The 18,433-nt window shown below is 39.8% G+C and overlaps 2 protein-coding genes across 6 annotated transcripts in view; one reads left to right on the forward strand and one right to left on the reverse strand.

Annotated features, from left to right (window-relative positions):
- NEMP2 (nuclear envelope integral membrane protein 2) overlaps nt 1–18,433 on the forward strand; it is a 64,656-nt gene that overhangs the window by 15,124 nt on the left and 31,099 nt on the right. For 3 of the 4 annotated variants that reach the window (XM_049615321.1, XM_049615319.1, XM_049615320.1), the window contains exons 4-8: nt 103–175; nt 1,213–1,306; nt 2,382–2,496; nt 4,334–4,559; nt 8,142–8,318. In XM_049615321.1, the coding sequence (XP_049471278.1) occupies nt 103–175; nt 1,213–1,306; nt 2,382–2,496; nt 4,334–4,559; nt 8,142–8,318 (685 nt within the window). Of the gene's footprint in view, nt 1–102; nt 176–1,212; nt 1,307–2,381; nt 2,497–4,333; nt 4,560–8,141; nt 8,319–9,014; nt 14,401–18,433 lie in introns of those variants that run through there. The other variant, XM_049615318.1, reaches the window with a different exon arrangement.
- MFSD6 (major facilitator superfamily domain containing 6) overlaps nt 14,947–18,433 on the reverse strand; it is a 79,804-nt gene continuing 76,317 nt past the window's right edge. For both annotated transcript variants that reach the window (XM_049615315.1, XM_049615316.1), the window contains one exon: nt 14,947–18,342. In XM_049615315.1, the coding sequence (XP_049471272.1) occupies nt 18,142–18,342 (201 nt within the window). In that variant the 3' untranslated portion in view covers nt 14,947–18,141. The remainder of the gene's footprint in view (nt 18,343–18,433) is intronic.

The following is an 18,433-nucleotide window of genomic DNA, read 5'->3' on the forward strand; positions in this document are numbered from 1 at the left end:
GATTTAGTTTTTCTGGAGTGACATTTCAATAAAGTGACTTTTCTTTTACCAACTACATTGACACAAAGTCTTTGTTGTGTGTGTGTGTCTTTTTTATTCCAGTTGTGGATTTCAAACTCTTCCTTGTGTTTGTAGCAGGTATTTTCCTCTTCTTTTATGCAAAGACCTTGAGTAGGTAAGTATCCCTTTTTATTGTGTTAATTTTGTAAATTAAAAAGAGTATAGGACAATTTTGACCCTATGCTAAGTATTTCCACACTAGTTTGCAGTTCTTGCTTTAGGTTTTACAAACAGTAGTTCTGAAGATAGTGCTTGAAAGGCCTTTTAAAACCAGAAACAGTACACATGATATGTAACGTATATATTACAGCATGCTTTTACATGCATCATTTTGTGTTACGTATTAATGTACATTTTTTATTTGATCCTCTTAATTATGTGAACTTTGCTAGGGCCGAGATTTATATTCAGGTTTTCTGATGCCAGATGCTTGCTCTCTCTATTAGATTCAAGCTGCCTCCAACATTTGTGGCTCTGATACAGAAGGTTGAGTTTAACAAATATTTGACTCTTGGATAAACATAGCATCCTGATATTTTGTTTATTACAACTTCTCTCATGAAAAAGGAGTCCTTTGCCAATAATATTTTACTTCTTAGCTTGCTATTCTTAATATTGTTCATCTTTCTTGTAATGCAATTAAGTATGTTTAATGTAATCCATGGCCTTTATAAAACCAATATTACTTACATAGCCTGAAGAGTAAAGCTTGGACTCAGAGGAGCTGGGCTATAAGCCTGAATCCTCCAATTGGCAGATACTGACTTATGGAAGGTCTTTAACTTCTTGGTGTCTTAGCTTCCTCCTCTGTAAAATTTTGACATGGATAACTATATTACAGGGCTGTTGTGAATGCATGCAGAGCTCTCAGACAAGTGCCTGCTACATGGTAGGCACTCAGTAATTATTCTTGGATCAGATTCTAAACATAGATAACTCAGACATTTTGTTTTGAGTTAGTGGCAAGCTATTGACTATAAATTTCAAGTATAGAAATTTCATTTTTTTAAGAGCATAGGATCTAATTAAAACTAACATCTGAGTTTTTCTTCTTAGTATTCTTTATAGTTGCTATCGTCAGGTTAAACACAGTTTTTAATACTGAAAGTGCTGCTTGGCATTTAAATGGCTTTTATTTGCTTGTTTTGACAGAAGTCCTATCTTCTTTTACTCTTCTGGGACTGTGCTAGGTGTTCTAATGACGTTAGTCTTTGTCCTGCTTCTGGTGAAAAGGTTTATTCCTAAGGTAGGCATACTGTGTATAAATGAATAAAAGAGGGAAACCATGATCTCATAGACATGAAAAATGGAACAAAGTTAATCACGTTGATTATGACAGTTCCAAATTCAAACTGTATTTCTACACTGTATTACAAAACTGGCTTTAAAATGTATCTTTTTCTAGAGATTCCATTTTTATTTGTTATTATGTATACCCTTAAGTAAATATAACTTTTGGTGATACTTTTTTGAGACCCCATTATTTAAAAACATTTTTTTTTAATGTTTACTTATTTTTGAGAGACAGAGAGAGACACAGTGTGAGTGCGGGGAGGGGAGGGACAGAGAGAGAGGTAGACACAGACTCTGAAGCAGGCTTCAGGCTCTGAGCTGTCAGCACAGAGCCCGATGCAGGGCTCGAACTCAGAAGCTGTGAGATCATGACCTGAGCCAAAGTTGGACGCTTAACCAACTGAGCAACCCGGTTGCCCCAAGACCCTTTTATTTTCAGGTAGTAGATCTTTCTTAGGAGTGGTGGGGGCTGATTCTATGCTGAGTAGAAATTTCTCTTATCTTGACAGAGCTGAGGAATGTCGTGATGCTGAACCATCAAGGCCTTGAGTAACAGTATTGCTACAACTGGGGATTTCTTCATTATTATTAGTTCCGCGAAACACCTTTAATGAAAGAATTCCCTGCACTTAGTTGAGGATAAATATTAGTTAATGTTGATAATGTTGCAGATACTCTGATTAAAGCTTGCAACACCGGCATTATTTTGAGATAAATTTATTCTTTAAAACAGTGCCTCTCCACCTCCACCTTTAGTATACATGCAAGTTACCTGAGTATTATCCTGCTGAAATGCAGGTTGTGATTTGGGAATCTGCCATGGGGCCCAAGAGTCTGCATTCCAGCAAGCTCCCGGGTAATGCCAATGCTGCTGGTTCATGGGCCATAACTTTAACAAGACACCAGAGAGCACCTTGAATTGACCTCAGTGCAGTGTGATGTAGAAGTTTCTAATAATATAAAGGGTTTATTTGTTTCCTCCTATTTTTGTGAGAGTGAATGTGTCATTTATTCTCTTTTATACACAGTATAGCACCTTTTGGGCTCTAATGGTCGGTTGTTGGTTTGCTTCAGTTTATGTTGTATGCCATTTGATGGAAGATCTGAAGTGGCTATGGCATGAAAACAGAATATATATATTAGGTAGGTAATTAAAAATATATATATATACATACATGTATTATTGACAAAGCTGAAAGTATAACTAAGAGGCCTTCCTTTGGAAGTATGTTTCTCTCTACCATCTAAATTTTCCTTTTGAACTAAGGAGAAGTGCTGTTAAAAACATTTTATTTTATTCCCACAGTTGATGATTTCAGTTCATTAGATCTCTCTTTTTCTTTAAGTTTGTTTATTTATTTATTTGGAGAGAGCATAAGTGGGGGAGGTACAGAGAGAGAGAGAGAGAGAGAGAGAGAGAGAGAGAGAGAGAGGAAGGGAGAGAGGGAGGGAGGGAGAGAGGAGAGGAGAGAGACAGAGGGAATCCCAAGCAGGCTTCTCCCTGTCAGCATAGAGCCTGATGGGGGGGCTTGAACTCACAAACGGTGAGATCACAACCCGAGCCGAAATCAAGAGTCGGACACCCAACTGACTGAACCACCCAGGTAACCCTTTTAGATCTCATTTTAGTCTATTTCCCAATGACATCTTTCTTAGTTTTCTGTACTAATGATGAAAAGAGCAAAAAAGTATTTGTCCCTTTTGACTGCTTTTATGCTTTGAATCATGACTCTTTCTTTTTCTTAATGAATTCAGCATGAAAGGTGAAAAATCCTAAATATAAATTACTAATGAAAACTTGAATTTTCAGAAACAGAGAAGCTATTAAGAAACCACTTGTTCTTATTTCCTGAAAGCAAAAACAAATGAACAAGTTTTAAAAATTATTTATTTGTTTTAATTGGGGAATAATGGAGAATGGGAGGGTCAACTTTCTCCTAAGCCCTTAGTGCCAAACTTCTCACATAAGTCCACCCACCCAAAACAGAAGCAATCAATTTTTGTTTTAATTGAAGATTTTTATGTCTTTAGCTCATTTTTCTTTTTATGCTTAAGTATTTTTAAAGTAAATTACAGATATCATGGTATGTTCTTCTAAATATTTCAGTAAACATCTCTAAAAAAAAAAGAGCATTTTCTTCTATAGTTAAATAACTGTTAAATCTTAAAAAAATCAATAATTACATAAATTACTCAGGCCATGTTCAGATTCACCCAGTGTCCTTGATGGTTGGTCTGTATAAGGTGGGATATAGTCCAGTACCATATTTTGCATTTATTATGTCTCGTAGGTCTTTTTTAATCCATAACAATTGCTTTTTTCATCATAGTGCTCTGGTGAAGAGACTAGTTGTCCTGTAGAGTGTCCCAACTGTCTGGATTTTTCTGATTACTCCTTTGTGGTATAATTTAACTTGCTCCTCTCTCCCCTGTATTTCCTAAACTGGAAATTAGATCTTGAGGCTTTCTTAGACACAAGTGAACCATTTTTCATAGTATACATCAGAGGAGATGTGTATTTCACATCAGATCAGAGGGAGGATGCAGAATATCTCATCATCCTGCCATTATTAATGTAGAAACTGAGCACTGTATTAGGGGGGATATAGACTGATCCCTCCACTATATTTTCCTTTTTTGACTAGAAAGTAAAAATGAAAAAATAGGGTTTGTAGCCAACTGTGACATATGCTGAGGCTTATTCCTGACCAAAGGAACTATGGTAACATTTGCCCATCTAGGACTCTGAACTAAAAAATATACATATCATAATAATTTATTATTAGACAACCTTAATTATCACAAAAAGTCAGCACAGTATCTCACATTGAAGGAATAACTACCCCTCGATGTGTTTTTCAGCCTTACTTCTTTGGAAAAAGAAAACACAAATGAAGGTTTTCTGCTTAAGTCAAGGCTCTACCAGGATCTTTCACATAACTTTTCGGGTTCAGATTTTCAAGTTCTTCTGCTTTTACAGGCTATGTTTTGGTAGCTGGATTGCTCAGCTTTGCTGTTTGTTATAAGCATGGGCCCCTGGTTGATGAAAGGAGCATGACTCTTTTGACGTGGACACTGCGGCTCCTCGCCCTGGTTCTGATCTATTGTGGAGTCACCGTGCCCCAGGGCTCCTATGCAGCTCTGATCCTCATCCTGGCTTCCAGGAGTCTACGCTACCCACTGAAGGCGTTCACTTATATGAGGTGGTGCGTATCTTTTTTCTCCTTGTAAATGTGACATTTTGAGTTCTGGTTTTCTTTATTGTTTGGGGAAGTTTCTTGGATGTGTCCTATTTAGTCTCACAATTAACTACATTTCATCTGGGGATTTGGGAGAGAAAGCGGATAGAGAATTTAAGCATCTAATCCCATCTCCATTTCTAGTCTTCATTAATCTTTCAGAGGTCTCCCCCCAAATACTAGGTAATTACAGCTCACCTAGAACTTACTGAGATCAGGGGCAAAATTACTTGGGTTCTGGGTTGCCTACAATTTCTACTTTTATTCTACATTTCCTTTCATTAGGACCCAAGATTGCTTTAAAGGTATTTGTTGTGCTTATGAAATAGAGCTAAATGAATGTATTGTTTATGCTTAGACTTTTTGGGTTTTTTTAGGTTTAAAGTTAAGGCTTAAGGGGCGCCTGGGTGGCTTAGTCGGTTAAGTGTCCAACTTCGGCTCAGGTCATGATCTCCGGTCCATGAGTTTGAGCCCCACGTCGGGCTCTGTGCTGACAGCTCAGAGCCTGGAGCCTGTTTCAGATTCTGTGTCTCCCTCTCTCTGTGACCCTCCCCCATTCATGTTCTGTCTATCTCTGTCTCAAAAATAAATAAAGGTTAAAAAAAAATTTTTTTTAATAAAGTTAAGGCTTAAGCCCTTGAAAAATACAGAAAGAGAGATGAGGTAGCTTCTGTTGTCACAACTGTATTATGTCTCTCCTTAGTCACTGAGCCTGAACACCTGTTTTTGTGTCAGGTGCACAGATGAAGGAGATAGTCCCTACCCTTGAGGTGTACTTGCTGCGCCATCAGCATGCGTTTCTGTATCTTTGGAGTGTTAAAAATATGCCTGTTCAGGGACTGTGGCACATAGAGAGAGTTCAGGAGCATTCCTGAAAGAGATATTACTGGGCTGAATCTTAATGAATTAAAACAGCCGGGTGAATAAATGTGGGAAGGACCTCCCTGACAGGGAGAAAGCCCAGTTTGGTAGCATCATGAGGCAGGCAAGGGAGGTGGCCGTCGGCCAGGTTGTGGAGGCATCACAGGCTGTGTTAAGGAATCTAGTCGGATCCTGTGCACAGTGGAGGCAAGAAGCCATTCTGCAATGCAGTCAGCATTCTCTGCCTGCTGCCTAGACCAGACTTACAAATCCAAATGCTTGGGGCTGGTCCTGACTGGGTGATGCTGAGCAGGGGTGAGTCAGTGGGGCCATCATGAGGACTGTGAGAAATTCTACAATGCAACCTCATCAGTAAGGGGGCAGTTACTACTCAGCTTGAGCTGATTATTACCACATAGGAATATGGGCTCTGCCTTGCCAGATCTTTTGGTTTTTTTTAGAAAAGCTGGAAATATGGATTTGAATGTGAATTCTTATTATTTTTAAATGTTGGCAACTAATCTAAAAATAAAAATACAGTTAACACAATCAAAGCAGAGACCGTGAACCTCACTGGGTGGCAGAATGTGGCCCATCTGCCTTCTGGCACAGAGGGTGGATGTAAGCGGGAGGCCCTGGGACAGTGACATCATAGCAGTCCAGGCAAGAGGTGATGAGGGCCCAGAGTCGGGCAGAGAGACAGTGAGGGAGTGAGGGTGTTAATAAATATTTATGAGGTAAACCTGGCTGAGAGGAAGGAGACTCTGGTAACTATAGTCTATGGATCTGCTACTACACATATAGCCAGTGACAGGACAGGGCCCTTGTGCAGAGAATGTTGGCAAGACTGCAAGGTAGCGAGGCTGGGACAGAGGGGCTGCTGCTAGCTGCTCTCTGCACTGCCTCAGAGGCCAAAGGTGCCTGGGACTATCAGAGGTCCCTCTGCTGGGAGGAGGCTAACCATCCACATTCCCCAGGCCTGGGTCCTTTGCCAGGCTTGTGGCTTGAGGAACGCGGGTTAGCATTTGGGCCCCTTTTGTTTTAAACCTCCAGCTGCCTCACCAAGTGTAAGGTGTGTTCTGTTACCTGTGTGATGGTCCTTTTATGCATTTGCTGTGCGTTCTGTTAACACAAACCTAATAAAATGTTTTGTAACTTCTTTAGCTTTTCATTTTGCTAATGAATAATTATGTGAACAAGTACAAGACAAAACAACAACAAAACAGGAACATAAATAACAAACCAGAGAAATAATACCTTGATTTGTACAGTATTTTAGTTTTACAAAGAGCTGTTTGAATATATCCTAATATATGGTAGCTACTCTCTTGATTATCCTTATTGAACACTTACTATAGGCCACTCGCTTTACACAAAATATCTCATCTAACCTGTATAGTGACCTAATGAGGTTTAGATGTTATATTTAAAAAAAAATTTTTTTAAGTTTATTTATTTATGACAGAGATGGCAAAAGTGCACAAGGGGCAAAGAGCAAGGGAGACACAGAATCTGAAGCAGGCTCTGGGCTAAGCTGTTAGCACAGAGCCCAACACGGGGCTCGAACTCACAAACCACGAGATCATGACCGGAGCCAAAGTTGGACACTTAACCCACTGAGCCACCCAGGTGTCCTGTGAGGTAGATGTTGTTGCTTTCACTTTGTTCATATGAGCCAAGTGAGGGTCAGAGCTGTTAATAGTTGCCTCAGTTGATACAGTGGGTGAAACTCAAAGCCAGGACTGTGTCCAGTCTTCTGCTCAGAGACCAGAGGTTTTCCTCTAGGGAGACCAGGCTAGGTGTTCAGACAAGGAAAAGGAAACAATATTGGTGGTTCCTCAATCCGACTCATCATCCACCACACAATCTTTAAAAGACTTTTCAGGTCCCAACACTCCAGAAAATATATGTTTAACCACCTCCTGGTAATTCTTGTACTTATCCAGATTTGGGAATCTCTGGTTAAATTTTAAACCACCCAAGAACATTTTTAAAAACTCATTGATAAATGTAACATATGTGTTAAAACCTTATCATCATTACCATCTTTATGAGATTCTCCCCTTTAGGACTTTCCTGATTCAAAAAGAAAATTCCAATAATGAGCCCCTTAGCATGTAAGCAAAGGAGGAATTATAAATTATTGTACACAAACGACCTTTGTATGGTATTTACTCCCTGTCTCTAGGATTAGTCAGAATCACCACCACTAGGTGGAGGTGATATCCCACAAATCTTCCTTTTTTTTTTTTTTTTCCCTTTAGGTCTAGCAAGTAAGTGGCCATGAATTCTACCAGGTCTCTGTAAAACGGTATCTCAAAAGATTTGCTTCTGTTAGTGCCCAAGATAATGAGCAGGCTAAGCATAAGGAAACCAGACTTTTAATGGTCTGATTGTGTGATTAAAAATTACTGAGAATACAATTAACATGTTTATCAGAAATTGAGTCGCAAATTCCTAAGAACATTATTTAGGATGGTCCAGGAAGAGAAGAAATGTACTATTAGCCCAAACTGCATGTTCTGTATTCCATAGTCACAGTAAGAACCATAAAAAAGTATAGTGTGGTGTCAAGGAAGTTAAGTATTACTGTTACTTTCTAAGAAATGTAGTTTTATAAATCTTAAGGGTTGAATTGAGCAGTCAAATATGACCAGGAATCTAGCAACCAAATGCCACATGTTTTAGGAAAATGAAGAAATGGTGGACATCCAAGAAGCCAGTGTTTAAGTATCTTACTGAAGATGAATACCGGGAACAGGCTGATGCTGAGACAAGCAGTGCCCTGGAGGAGCTGCGTGGAGCCTGCCGCAGGCCCGACTTCCCCACGTGGCTGGTAGTCTCCAGACTCCAGGCTCCTAACAAGTAAGCCCTGCTCAGCTGCCGGGACCACACTGGGGTTGGGATGATTGTGAAAACACTGTGACGGTTTGCTACAGGTACTTCACATTAGGAACAGACTGCTGCCCAGGAGAACCCATGATGCGGAAACTGTCAGTGGCCCTGCTCTTTCTTCAGTGCTCTGACTTGCACAGAGCTGCTAATGTCAGGACAAATAGTGACCTGATGTTTGATAGGGAAGGTCATAAACATAACTTCCACATGAGAAGTGACCGGTGTTGAAAGTAATTGTCAAAGCTTACCAGGAAAGACATCTTTGTCCCAAAATCTTTTTCCTTACTGCTTCCCTTCCTTCATAGTTTTATCTAAATAACAGTGCCCTCAAATTAAACATTGAAGGGGGAAAGTATTGATGTACTAAAATAATGAATGAATAATGACTCTAATAAGAGAAAAGGAATTAGAAAACAGGACTCGTTAGGAAAGGCAGCAGTCAGTGCTCGTAAGTCGGCCTCCTTCTCTGCTCTTTCTCTGAATATCTACAGAGGGATCACCTAAGCCATTCCCATTTTTACACCCAATGTATAAATGCCATTCTCTATTGATGTAAAGTCAAATTTAATTAAAAAGAGGATAAATAGCAAGAGAACATGTTATCTTCCACATAAACCTTTCTGTGATAACATTAACTTTATTTAAAACAAAAAAACTACTTATTAGATTTGCAGACTTTGTTCTTGGAGGAAGCCACTTGTCGCCTGAAGAAATTAGTCTGCATGAAGAGCAATATGGTTTTGGGGGTGCCTTCTTGGAAGAACAGCTTTTTAACCTGAGGACTGCCTGATGACCACTGACTTCATTTGGACAAGAAATGGGTTAAGGGCAAGGATCCTATTAACATTGGGCAGAACGGTTCTAGGGAACAGTGGCAAAAGCATTTGCTATGGAGAAGAGTCATACTGGAAAGGAAAACTAAACACTATTGAAGATAACTTCTCGTTCTTGGTGAGTTCTGCTACTTATTGTAGTCATCAAGATTTTGTGAGAGTCATTGCCACTTCCCTTGAATGAAGACTTTCATTAGGAGCAAGAGAATCATGTTGATCTTCAAAGAGCAAGTTAACATGAACATCTGCCTTGTCAACACCAGGCATTAAATCTTAACCTCAGAACCTGTGTCTGAAGACTGCATATAAGTGTTGGAAGAGACCTGAGATATGCTGGACCAGTGTTTTCCAAAGTATAATCCACAGGGTGCTAATAAGTGCTAGTCAGTAAAGGGTTTGTGAGGTCAACTAAGATAGAAACAAAGTTAAACAAATGTACCGCAGGACTTCTCAGAGCCTTTAATACTGACGATGGACATTGTCAATCTCCTGGATAGAAACTGTGTGCTGCCATTTCTGACTCAATTTGACCACAGAACCCTTTTCCGTGAGATTGATATTCCTTGGAGCAGTTTGGAAAATGCTAATGATGGCAGAATTGAGATTTGGGGAGGTTCAATAACTTGTCCAAAACTACAAAGCTATTTAGAGGCAGCACTGGGACTAGACATCAGCCCTAATGTTACCTACAACTCAGGGTTAAGAAGAGACCTTCAGAGGTGAGCCTAGGGGCCATCTCCCCACAGCCTTGGATCTCACAGTATTGGTGACTTTTTTATTTTTTAATAATGGACAACTATCTATTTGGTAACTATGATAGAGAAACATTTCCTAAGATTATATTTTAAAGTTTGATAAGATTTTTATAGACATATAAATTTTAGAAAGAATTATTTTCTATAATTTTTTGTATATTGCAATTGAAGACACTTAACCTCTTGTGACATTTTGAGTTGACTGGTCCATTTTTAAAATTTAGTTATATATATTTGTAACAGTTTCCTACACAACAGACTTGTGATCTTTCTTCAGAGAACAAATATTTTTTTCTTGATTCTCCGGAGTGAAATGACCCTGAGCTTTGACCCTGGGGAAAGAAGGCCAAAACTAAGAGCTGAGAAAAGATCTGAACATGGCAAAACAATCTAAGGGTTAAGATGTGCTAAATTGATTCACTTAAAGAAGGTTTTGCTGTGTTGAGTTCTTAAAGAGGCATACAGAATGAGGAATCTCTTTTTACTAGGAGGGATGTGGATACGGAGGAAGGACATTACAGAAAATTTAGGAGCTGCTTTCCTGAGCCAAGATCAGTAGAGTGTTTCTAATTGTTAAAACGAGAGCATGGCTACCCATTTGGAACTTTCTAGGTTGATTTTCAAATAATATTTTCTCTTTGAAGCAGTGTGTCAGTATTTTACAAGTTCCTCTTTTTACAAGACACCTTTCAGTATTAAGAGCTCTGCAGTCTTTGTGAAATGCACTAAATTCAATCTGTGCTTTCACATAGATTGATTTCAAATATCAAAGAATCTTCCATTCAAATTTATGATGATTATGATGATGACTGTTTTGTAAGTGTAAACAGGTCTGACACTTTTGTTACAGTTTTATCTGAATTTTTTATAATTAAATTTATTGCCGGTATATTATGAATGTGTCAGATGCATCAGTGCTGTGCTCACCATGTTCACCTCCCAGGAGGCAGTTTTTGGCAGAATGTGTGTCTGAATGATGTGTGCACAGTCAGCTGCAGTCTGGGCCTTACCTATGCCATGTTGAAGAGGGGCTGGCTGCAGAAGGAGGCCCTAGTGGGTCAAGCTGGGTGGGACCATCACAATAAAAACAGCTAAAGAGAGGAAGAGTACAAGAGTCTTCTGGGATGCTGTTTTTCAGGTTTATTTTAGAGGAAATCATGGATTTGTCAGTTTCTGTTATGTGAGTACTGTGAAAAGCAAAACAGTTACAAGCATTAGTTGTGATACATTTGGTGTATTTCTGTTGTGTTCATTTGATTTGGGGTTTATTATAGTGCTGATCACAGTTCTAATCCCTGTGAAGCAATACACCGATGACTCCCATAGGAGAGCTTTTTTCTCTTCTTTCCTTTCTCCCTTCCCTCCTCTCTCTTCTCTGTCTTCCCCCTCCCACCTCCCTCTCCCTCCTTTATTTAAAGTCCTTTAAACTGTTTAAATGACCATTCAGTAAAATGGCTCTGCCCTTCACGGTTAAAAGTTGGCTTCGTGCTTCATATCGCCATAGGTGTGCAATTATGGAACAGAACAGACGCTTTGTATTAGTGCTTATGCAAGGTGCCTCATAAAAGCTTACTGTTGTTAGCAAGTTGGGGCTATTTGACACCAAAATGTGTGGGTGAGATTTAGCGTAGGGGGCCATGCTTAAACAATTATATCATTCAAATGTTATTTTTAAAATGTTGTAAAACACATTTTACATATCACAAAAATTGCTTTGTGAATTGGTTGTACACTTTGCCAATAATACTAAGGGCTGAATCAGAGGGGAATGTCCATCTGATATTTAGGACAGTATTTCAATTTATGATCTTTTTTAAAAAAATCTAGAAATTTAAGAGATTTCAGTTTTTAAGAGGCTTGGAATAGATGATGGATTATATCAATATATCGAAACAAGTTCATAAATTAAGACCCCTGCAGTTGTGTTAAGAAAAGAAAAAGGATTATTGTGTATGAGGTTATTTCCTAGAGAAGTACAGTCTTTTAAATCAGCCTTTTTTGTCCAGCTGTTGCATAAATAACATAATGGGTGTAGAATTTCGAAGATGCCTGCATTAAGATAGAGAGGTGTTTGTAGGTGACCCCACTGCTGCCTTCTGAGACCCCCACCAGGAGGTATGACACTGATGAGTTTACCACATGAGTTAGCCAATTCATATAGTGTATTTAGTGACTCACAGCCAAAAATAAAACTAGCATAAGAATAAAAACACTTGAATTCATAAGACCAGCAGATTCTCTCCCAGAAGGCAGATCTATGAGGGGTCAAATAGTAGGAATAAGGTTGCTTGAGCAGAAAGAGAACAAAGGGAGTTTGTTACATAATTCAAGTGTTTGATGTCACCAGGCCAAAAAGTCTAATTTAATCCCTCAGTGGGACTATCCTAACGTGATGAGGTACTAAATCTTTTGGCACAGGCCTCCTTTATGCAGACCCTGCCAGCTTTTCCTCTCTGTGGCTGTTGTCACTGACCAGCATCTCCACCCCCTTATACTGGGCATGTTCTTCATTCAGATACGTTCTTAAAATCTTCAGTCTTTCTCTGGCTTAGGAATCTAGTTACCATTTTACGGTAACTGCATATTTTTGCTATGGTGTCTGAATGTGATGCCTTCACAGGTCACAGGAGATTTGGGCTGAGTGTATATTTAGTAGGATACATCTTGGAAGACACATTCAATGGGATAGCTGCTCTTTGTTTACTGTTTCAATTTTTTTTAAATATTTTTAATGTTTATTTATTTTTGAGAGCAAGAGAGACAGAGCGCAAGCAGGGGAGGGGCAGAAAAAGAGGGAGACACAGAATCTGAAACAGGCTCCAGACTCTGAGCTGTCAGCACAGAGCCCGATGCGGGGCTCAAACTCCGGAACAGCGAGATCAGGACCTGAGCCAAAGTCACTCAACCTACTGAGCCACAGAGACACCCCTTGTTTAAATTTTTTTTATTTTGAGAGAGAGTGCGAGCACACACACATGTGAGCACAAGCGGGGGAGGGACAGAGGGAGAGAATCTTAAGCCGGCTTCATACCCAGCAAGGAGCCCCACAGGGGCCCCCCACACAACTGTGAGATCATGACCTGAGCCGAAATCAAGAGCCGGGTGCTTAACCAACTGAGCCACCCACTATTTTAACCACTATTATTTAAATAATTTGGGAGAATCTATTTTTTACATTTGGTCCATTTTCCAGAAAGGAATAATCAAAAGGAGAAAGGGGAGGAGAACCAGCATTTATTGGTGATCTGTCAAGTACTATACTGGGCACTTTCTATGCCTCTTCATTTTGACTTACAATCACTGTAATATACTTTAGCATTATTTCCATTTTTCAACTGAGGACAGACTCGGAGAAGGTTGCTAAAGGACATAGGTAGCTAAAGTGGTATAATCAGAATGTAAAGTTCAGTGTGTCAGGGCCCGTGCCCTTGCTATTTCCTTTCCTGCCATCTTTAAAAAAACAAAGTCAAGTGGCTGATCAGTTGAAGAGATGACTACATCTCCTGAATTTATGTGTGTGCCAACTCTGGGGCAATGGACCAATTCCCCCGCCTCCAAACTACTGCAAATCTGTACTTTTGTACACTAAAAGTAAATTAGAATTGAGTAGCACTGGTCTACACGTTATTTTTTTGAGACCCTTCCCCCCTACCCCCATTGAGATTTTCAGGGAACAAAAAGTTCCTGACCTTTTTAAAATACAAGTTTACAGGTGAAGAGAATAATATCAGCTGACAATTTGGAAAGAGGGTATGTAACTTGTTAAATGATTATAAAACTCTTGCTTACATCTTTTTGACACCTTTTAGACAAAAAAGAAATATTGAAACTGTGGAACAGATATCCTATAACCTCTCCTGTCTATGGCTTTTGCACACGATAGATTTGGCCCTTGTTACTTGTCATTCTTTCCCAGCTCCTCAACTTATATTTTGCTTAATTTTGTCCCTTAATGAACTCATATCTGCAACCAACTTAATGATTATAATTCACGTTGGAACCAAATGCTTGACTATACAACTTACTAGGTGTCGGCAAACATCGTAACATAGCACTGTAGTCTGGGGGAATGCGATCTTATTATAGATGTCAGTGTTAACAAACTATGAAGAGAACGGGGTGCTGGTTGGGGAGATGAGACTGCACTCCTCTTGCCATGGGCTCTTGGCCACACAACGATGGCAGTATCTATAGTGCACACTGTGTCAGGTACCTCTGTGTTTCAACATCAAAACAACCTGAAGGCAGATACTACAATCACCGTCATTTTACAGTGCCTCTGAGGCACAGAGAGGTTGTGAATATATGTAAATTTCCTCTGGCAGAGCTGAGACTCAAGTCCAGACAGTGGCACTCCAGAACCCGCAATTTACCCCCAGCGCTGTCAGGTTCCTGGGTTGCCATCTAAAATCTTCCTGGAGCCACAGTGGTGCAGATGGTCTTGCGTTAGCCACTTGAAGCAGATGAGAGCTGAGTGAGAGCCACCTGGACTGGGCTCATTTCTCCCCCAGTCCAGACGTCAGCATATTTCCAGTTACTCTCTTAAGCCACGGTTTGTCTGGCATAAGGTAAATTACTTTCTGACTTGAGAAACCAGTCTCCCTTTCTCTCACCCCTTTATTTGGTCCCACTGTCTCCCCATCTGCTTGATGGTTTGGAATTCTTGAGTCAGGTAATCTTAGAGCTTTGCGGAAATGGCACAGGAGCGTTTTGGGGCTTCCGAAGTAGCTTTGTCTTATCCCCACGCACCAAAGGACAGAACTTCTAAAGGGAAAATCACTTTTCACTTCCCTGTAGTCAGCTCTGACACAGCATGCCTCATCTTCACAGAATAACATAATTTTAGGGTCCAGCCTCTCATACTGAAGATGAGAGAACGGAGGCCCAGAGATCACCCCAAAGTGATCTCTTCCTCTAGAACTACAGTGTCCAGGTATGGTAGCCATGAGCCTCATGTGACTGTTTAAATAAAATGAGAAATCTAATTCCTCAGATGCACTAGCCACATTGCAAGTGCTTAATAGCCACCTGTGGCTAATGACTACCATACCAGACGGTGCTGCTTTACCAAAGCCGTTGCTCCTGGGTACTGGCTTGTCTTTCCTGACTCCTGTGACATGGGCCTTCAGGGTCCCGGTCAGCCTCCCAAATTTTGTCTACAGGGTTGCCAGACTATCCAAGTCACCTCCAGAGTATAAGGGGTATGACACTCACAACTAACAAAACACCAGGGGTTTGAAGTTACTGGATTTCTAGGTATCTTGGAATATCTAGAAATCCTAATGGAAATAGAACCACATACACGAATCAGGCACAGGTGCAGGCCAGGGCTGCTCTGTAGCTTGTTCTACCACAGCAGAAGCATGGAGTGGCCTCCCCACCTTCTGGGGGAAGGTGCTGGGTGGACCTGAGCTTTGGCATCAGGCAGGTTTCAGTTTGAATCCTGGCTCTGTGATCTCGGTTCCATGAGGTAAGCTCTATTAGCTGCAGACTCTTCCTATTATAGGAGTTCCTATTCTAGGAGCTACACTGGGTTGTTTTAAGGACAAAAAGTTAAATCTCCTCGGCACACAACCAAACCCAGTAACTGTAGATGTGGTTCTCCTTTTCCAAGATTCACTGCTTAACTCCAGATTGGCTTGAAGGAATACTGCTTAGGTAATGGTCCCAGTATCACCAGCAGCCCCCACCCCACTTTACTGGAGGAACTGCAAATCTGGGAAGTGTTGAGGCAATCACTTCCTGTGGCCCATGGTGAGAGTAGTAAGCCAGTAAAGTAGTGTTGTTCTTCCTATGAATAACTTAGGCTATTCCTGAGGTTTACCGGCTAGTGGATCTATGTGTGTTATAATCATCTAATATTCTACTTGAGGCTTTGAATAAATAGTTTGATAATTAGCAACTAGCCTTTTTGGATCCACACAAGCTCAGGACTCCGATAATTTACTCTTTCTACACTCATAAGAGAAAGAGTATGAAATAAGACTTAAGACAGTGATTATATCAGCCCAGGTTTTGTGACAACTCTGGGGATTCCCAAGGAATCTCAACTGGGGTTATAAAAGTATCAATTTAATTTGAATACACTTTAATATTTTTTAAAATGCCACATGGCACTTTGAGGACAGCAAGAAAAAGTTACAGAGTGCAGAACCCCATGAAGGTATCTTCCCTAAAAAGGCTAGAAATTACTGCATCAATGCATCAGCGTTCATAGTAAATGTTCCATAACAAAGGCCTGTTGAATTTGGTCTCAATTATTCCACAGTAAAGGGCTTTTATTTGTTTGGTCACATCTTTATCATTTAAGAAATATTTAAAAATGATATTTATTTTTATTTCAACATGTCAACTGTGCATTTCCAAAACAGCAGGCTTTTCAAAGGAATAAATCAGAACTGTAAACACAAGACACAGTATAAGTTTTTGACTTCCTAAAGTCAGTGTCACAAATCCACATACTGTACATTCATAGGTGAGGTTCAGCCTGTCAGCCACTTCTTTATTTCTATAGTTACATAAGCATAATAAATACATCTGATTTTAAAGGTCACTTAAAATGAGTCATGATAATTTACAGTACAGTACGTTTCAGTTCAAGTGCAAAAATAACTATTTGCTTAATTCTATTTCTTTCCATTATTTAATTTTTAAGCTGTGTTTTGTGGCAAAGCTAAACATCCAAGTATAGACTTTCTTCTCCCAGATGCAGTATTGGGAAGAAGTATGGTGTCGTGGAGAGGCCCTCACTTTACAACTGATCTTGTCTAATCAGGGTCAGGAGGTAAGGTGAGTTTCTCATTTTTAATTCTGTTCTTTTCTTTCCTCTCTCCTGTGCTCACTCACAGTTATTACACATACCATTGACCTTCATTCAGCTAAAGCAGTGCTTTTTCCACAGCCCTCCCCCAAGGCTTCTTAGTATCCTTAGCTTTTCATTTTTAGCAGCAAGCTTTATGCGTGAGTCACCTAGCCACTGTTCTGACTATAGGTATAATATTTACAGTAGCACACCCCTGTCTCATCTGTCCAGTGTCTGACTGTATCTTCATGAAAAGGAATACACTGAGATTATTTCTTTAGTCATTGGAAAATATAGTTACTTCTTAATCCTTTCCATTCCTGGCTTCCTGTTCACCACCTTTTCCCTTCACCAAAAACAAAACAAAAACTTACCCATTGTGTAATTTTTAAAAATTATAATCCCTCTCCCAGGCACTTAAATCTTATACTGTTATTTGTAAATAGTACTGCTTAATTAAAGAAACCCTTAGGAATTCAGTGATTTTTTTAAGAATTCCATCAGCTATTTAGAGCCCAAATCACTATAAAATTGTGAAATAGTGATAGAGGCTATTTACAGTATCAATATATTTGGTAAACCCTTGTCTGTCAAGCCATAGGATACTGAGTTGGTTGGTTTATTTGAAATATTCTGTCCTCTTGTCTTAAAGCCCATTTAAAAACAAAAGGCATTTAAAGCTCAGCTTAGTTTGTGGTAGTCAGTACGGCTTTTGCTGCTCAAAGAATGGACTATTTTCATTATATACGATATACATATAAAAATATATTTGCTAGAGATATGCCAAGTTTCTGATGAAACTTTTTCCTGTTTCTCTGTTTTGTTTTTTAAACAAAAGCATATAAGCTAGTAACTTTTATCTGGCTACTTCTTAAATATGTCTTGTAATTTTTTAAATAGCTCTCTTCAAGAGAAACAAAATTATAGATATATTTTATTTCTTCCCAGTTTGCATTAAGAACCAAATAATTAGAATAAATAATCAAAAGAGGGAAACTGTATCAGCATTCACCTTGAAACACTTTCTTTCCCTCCACTTACTTAGTGTAACTGCTGCTTTCAACCCTAACTGCCCTGGCAAAGAAGTCCTACAGTTCTTAACCTAACCAACCAAAGAACTGAAGTCCTTACCGAACTCTTATTTCCCTTCTGTGATTCCAGTGGGATTATAGAAATTTACCTGTTTCTGCCAATATGTACTGTAGCTTCTGTGTGTGTGTGTGTGTGTGTGTGTGTGTGTGTGTGTGTATGTGTGTGTTTCCATGTTGATGAGTTCAGGTATTTAGAAGAGTATATAGTGCTATGCTTCTCAAGGTGAGGCATGTCTTGGGTTCAGGGAGCCTCTCCCTCTGTCCTGGCAGAGGGGCCCAGTTCCATGCAGGGTGGGAGATGAGTGGGAGCCCTCAGTGTCCCCCAGCGGCAGGCTGAGCCTGCTGGTCCTCCTTCTCCACACGCTGGTCCACACTGGGGTGAGTGGGGCTGCTCTGTGTCCGAGATGCTGCTGCTTGAGGGGATGGCTGGTTTCTGGATGGGTCAGAATGAGTCTCACATGGGACAGGCCGGACTCCACCAGCTAGAGAATTTTCCCGATTCTCACTGGTCCCCTGGAAGGAAAAAAGAAAAGATGTTTTGTAGTCGGTGCTAACAAATAAATCCAACACTTTTTATATGCTTTCAAGTAAGATATAGGGAACA

This window comes from Panthera uncia, assembly GCF_023721935.1.
Source record: "Panthera uncia isolate 11264 chromosome C1 unlocalized genomic scaffold, Puncia_PCG_1.0 HiC_scaffold_3, whole genome shotgun sequence".
In the NCBI taxonomy this organism is placed as follows: domain Eukaryota; kingdom Metazoa; phylum Chordata; class Mammalia; order Carnivora; family Felidae; genus Panthera; species Panthera uncia.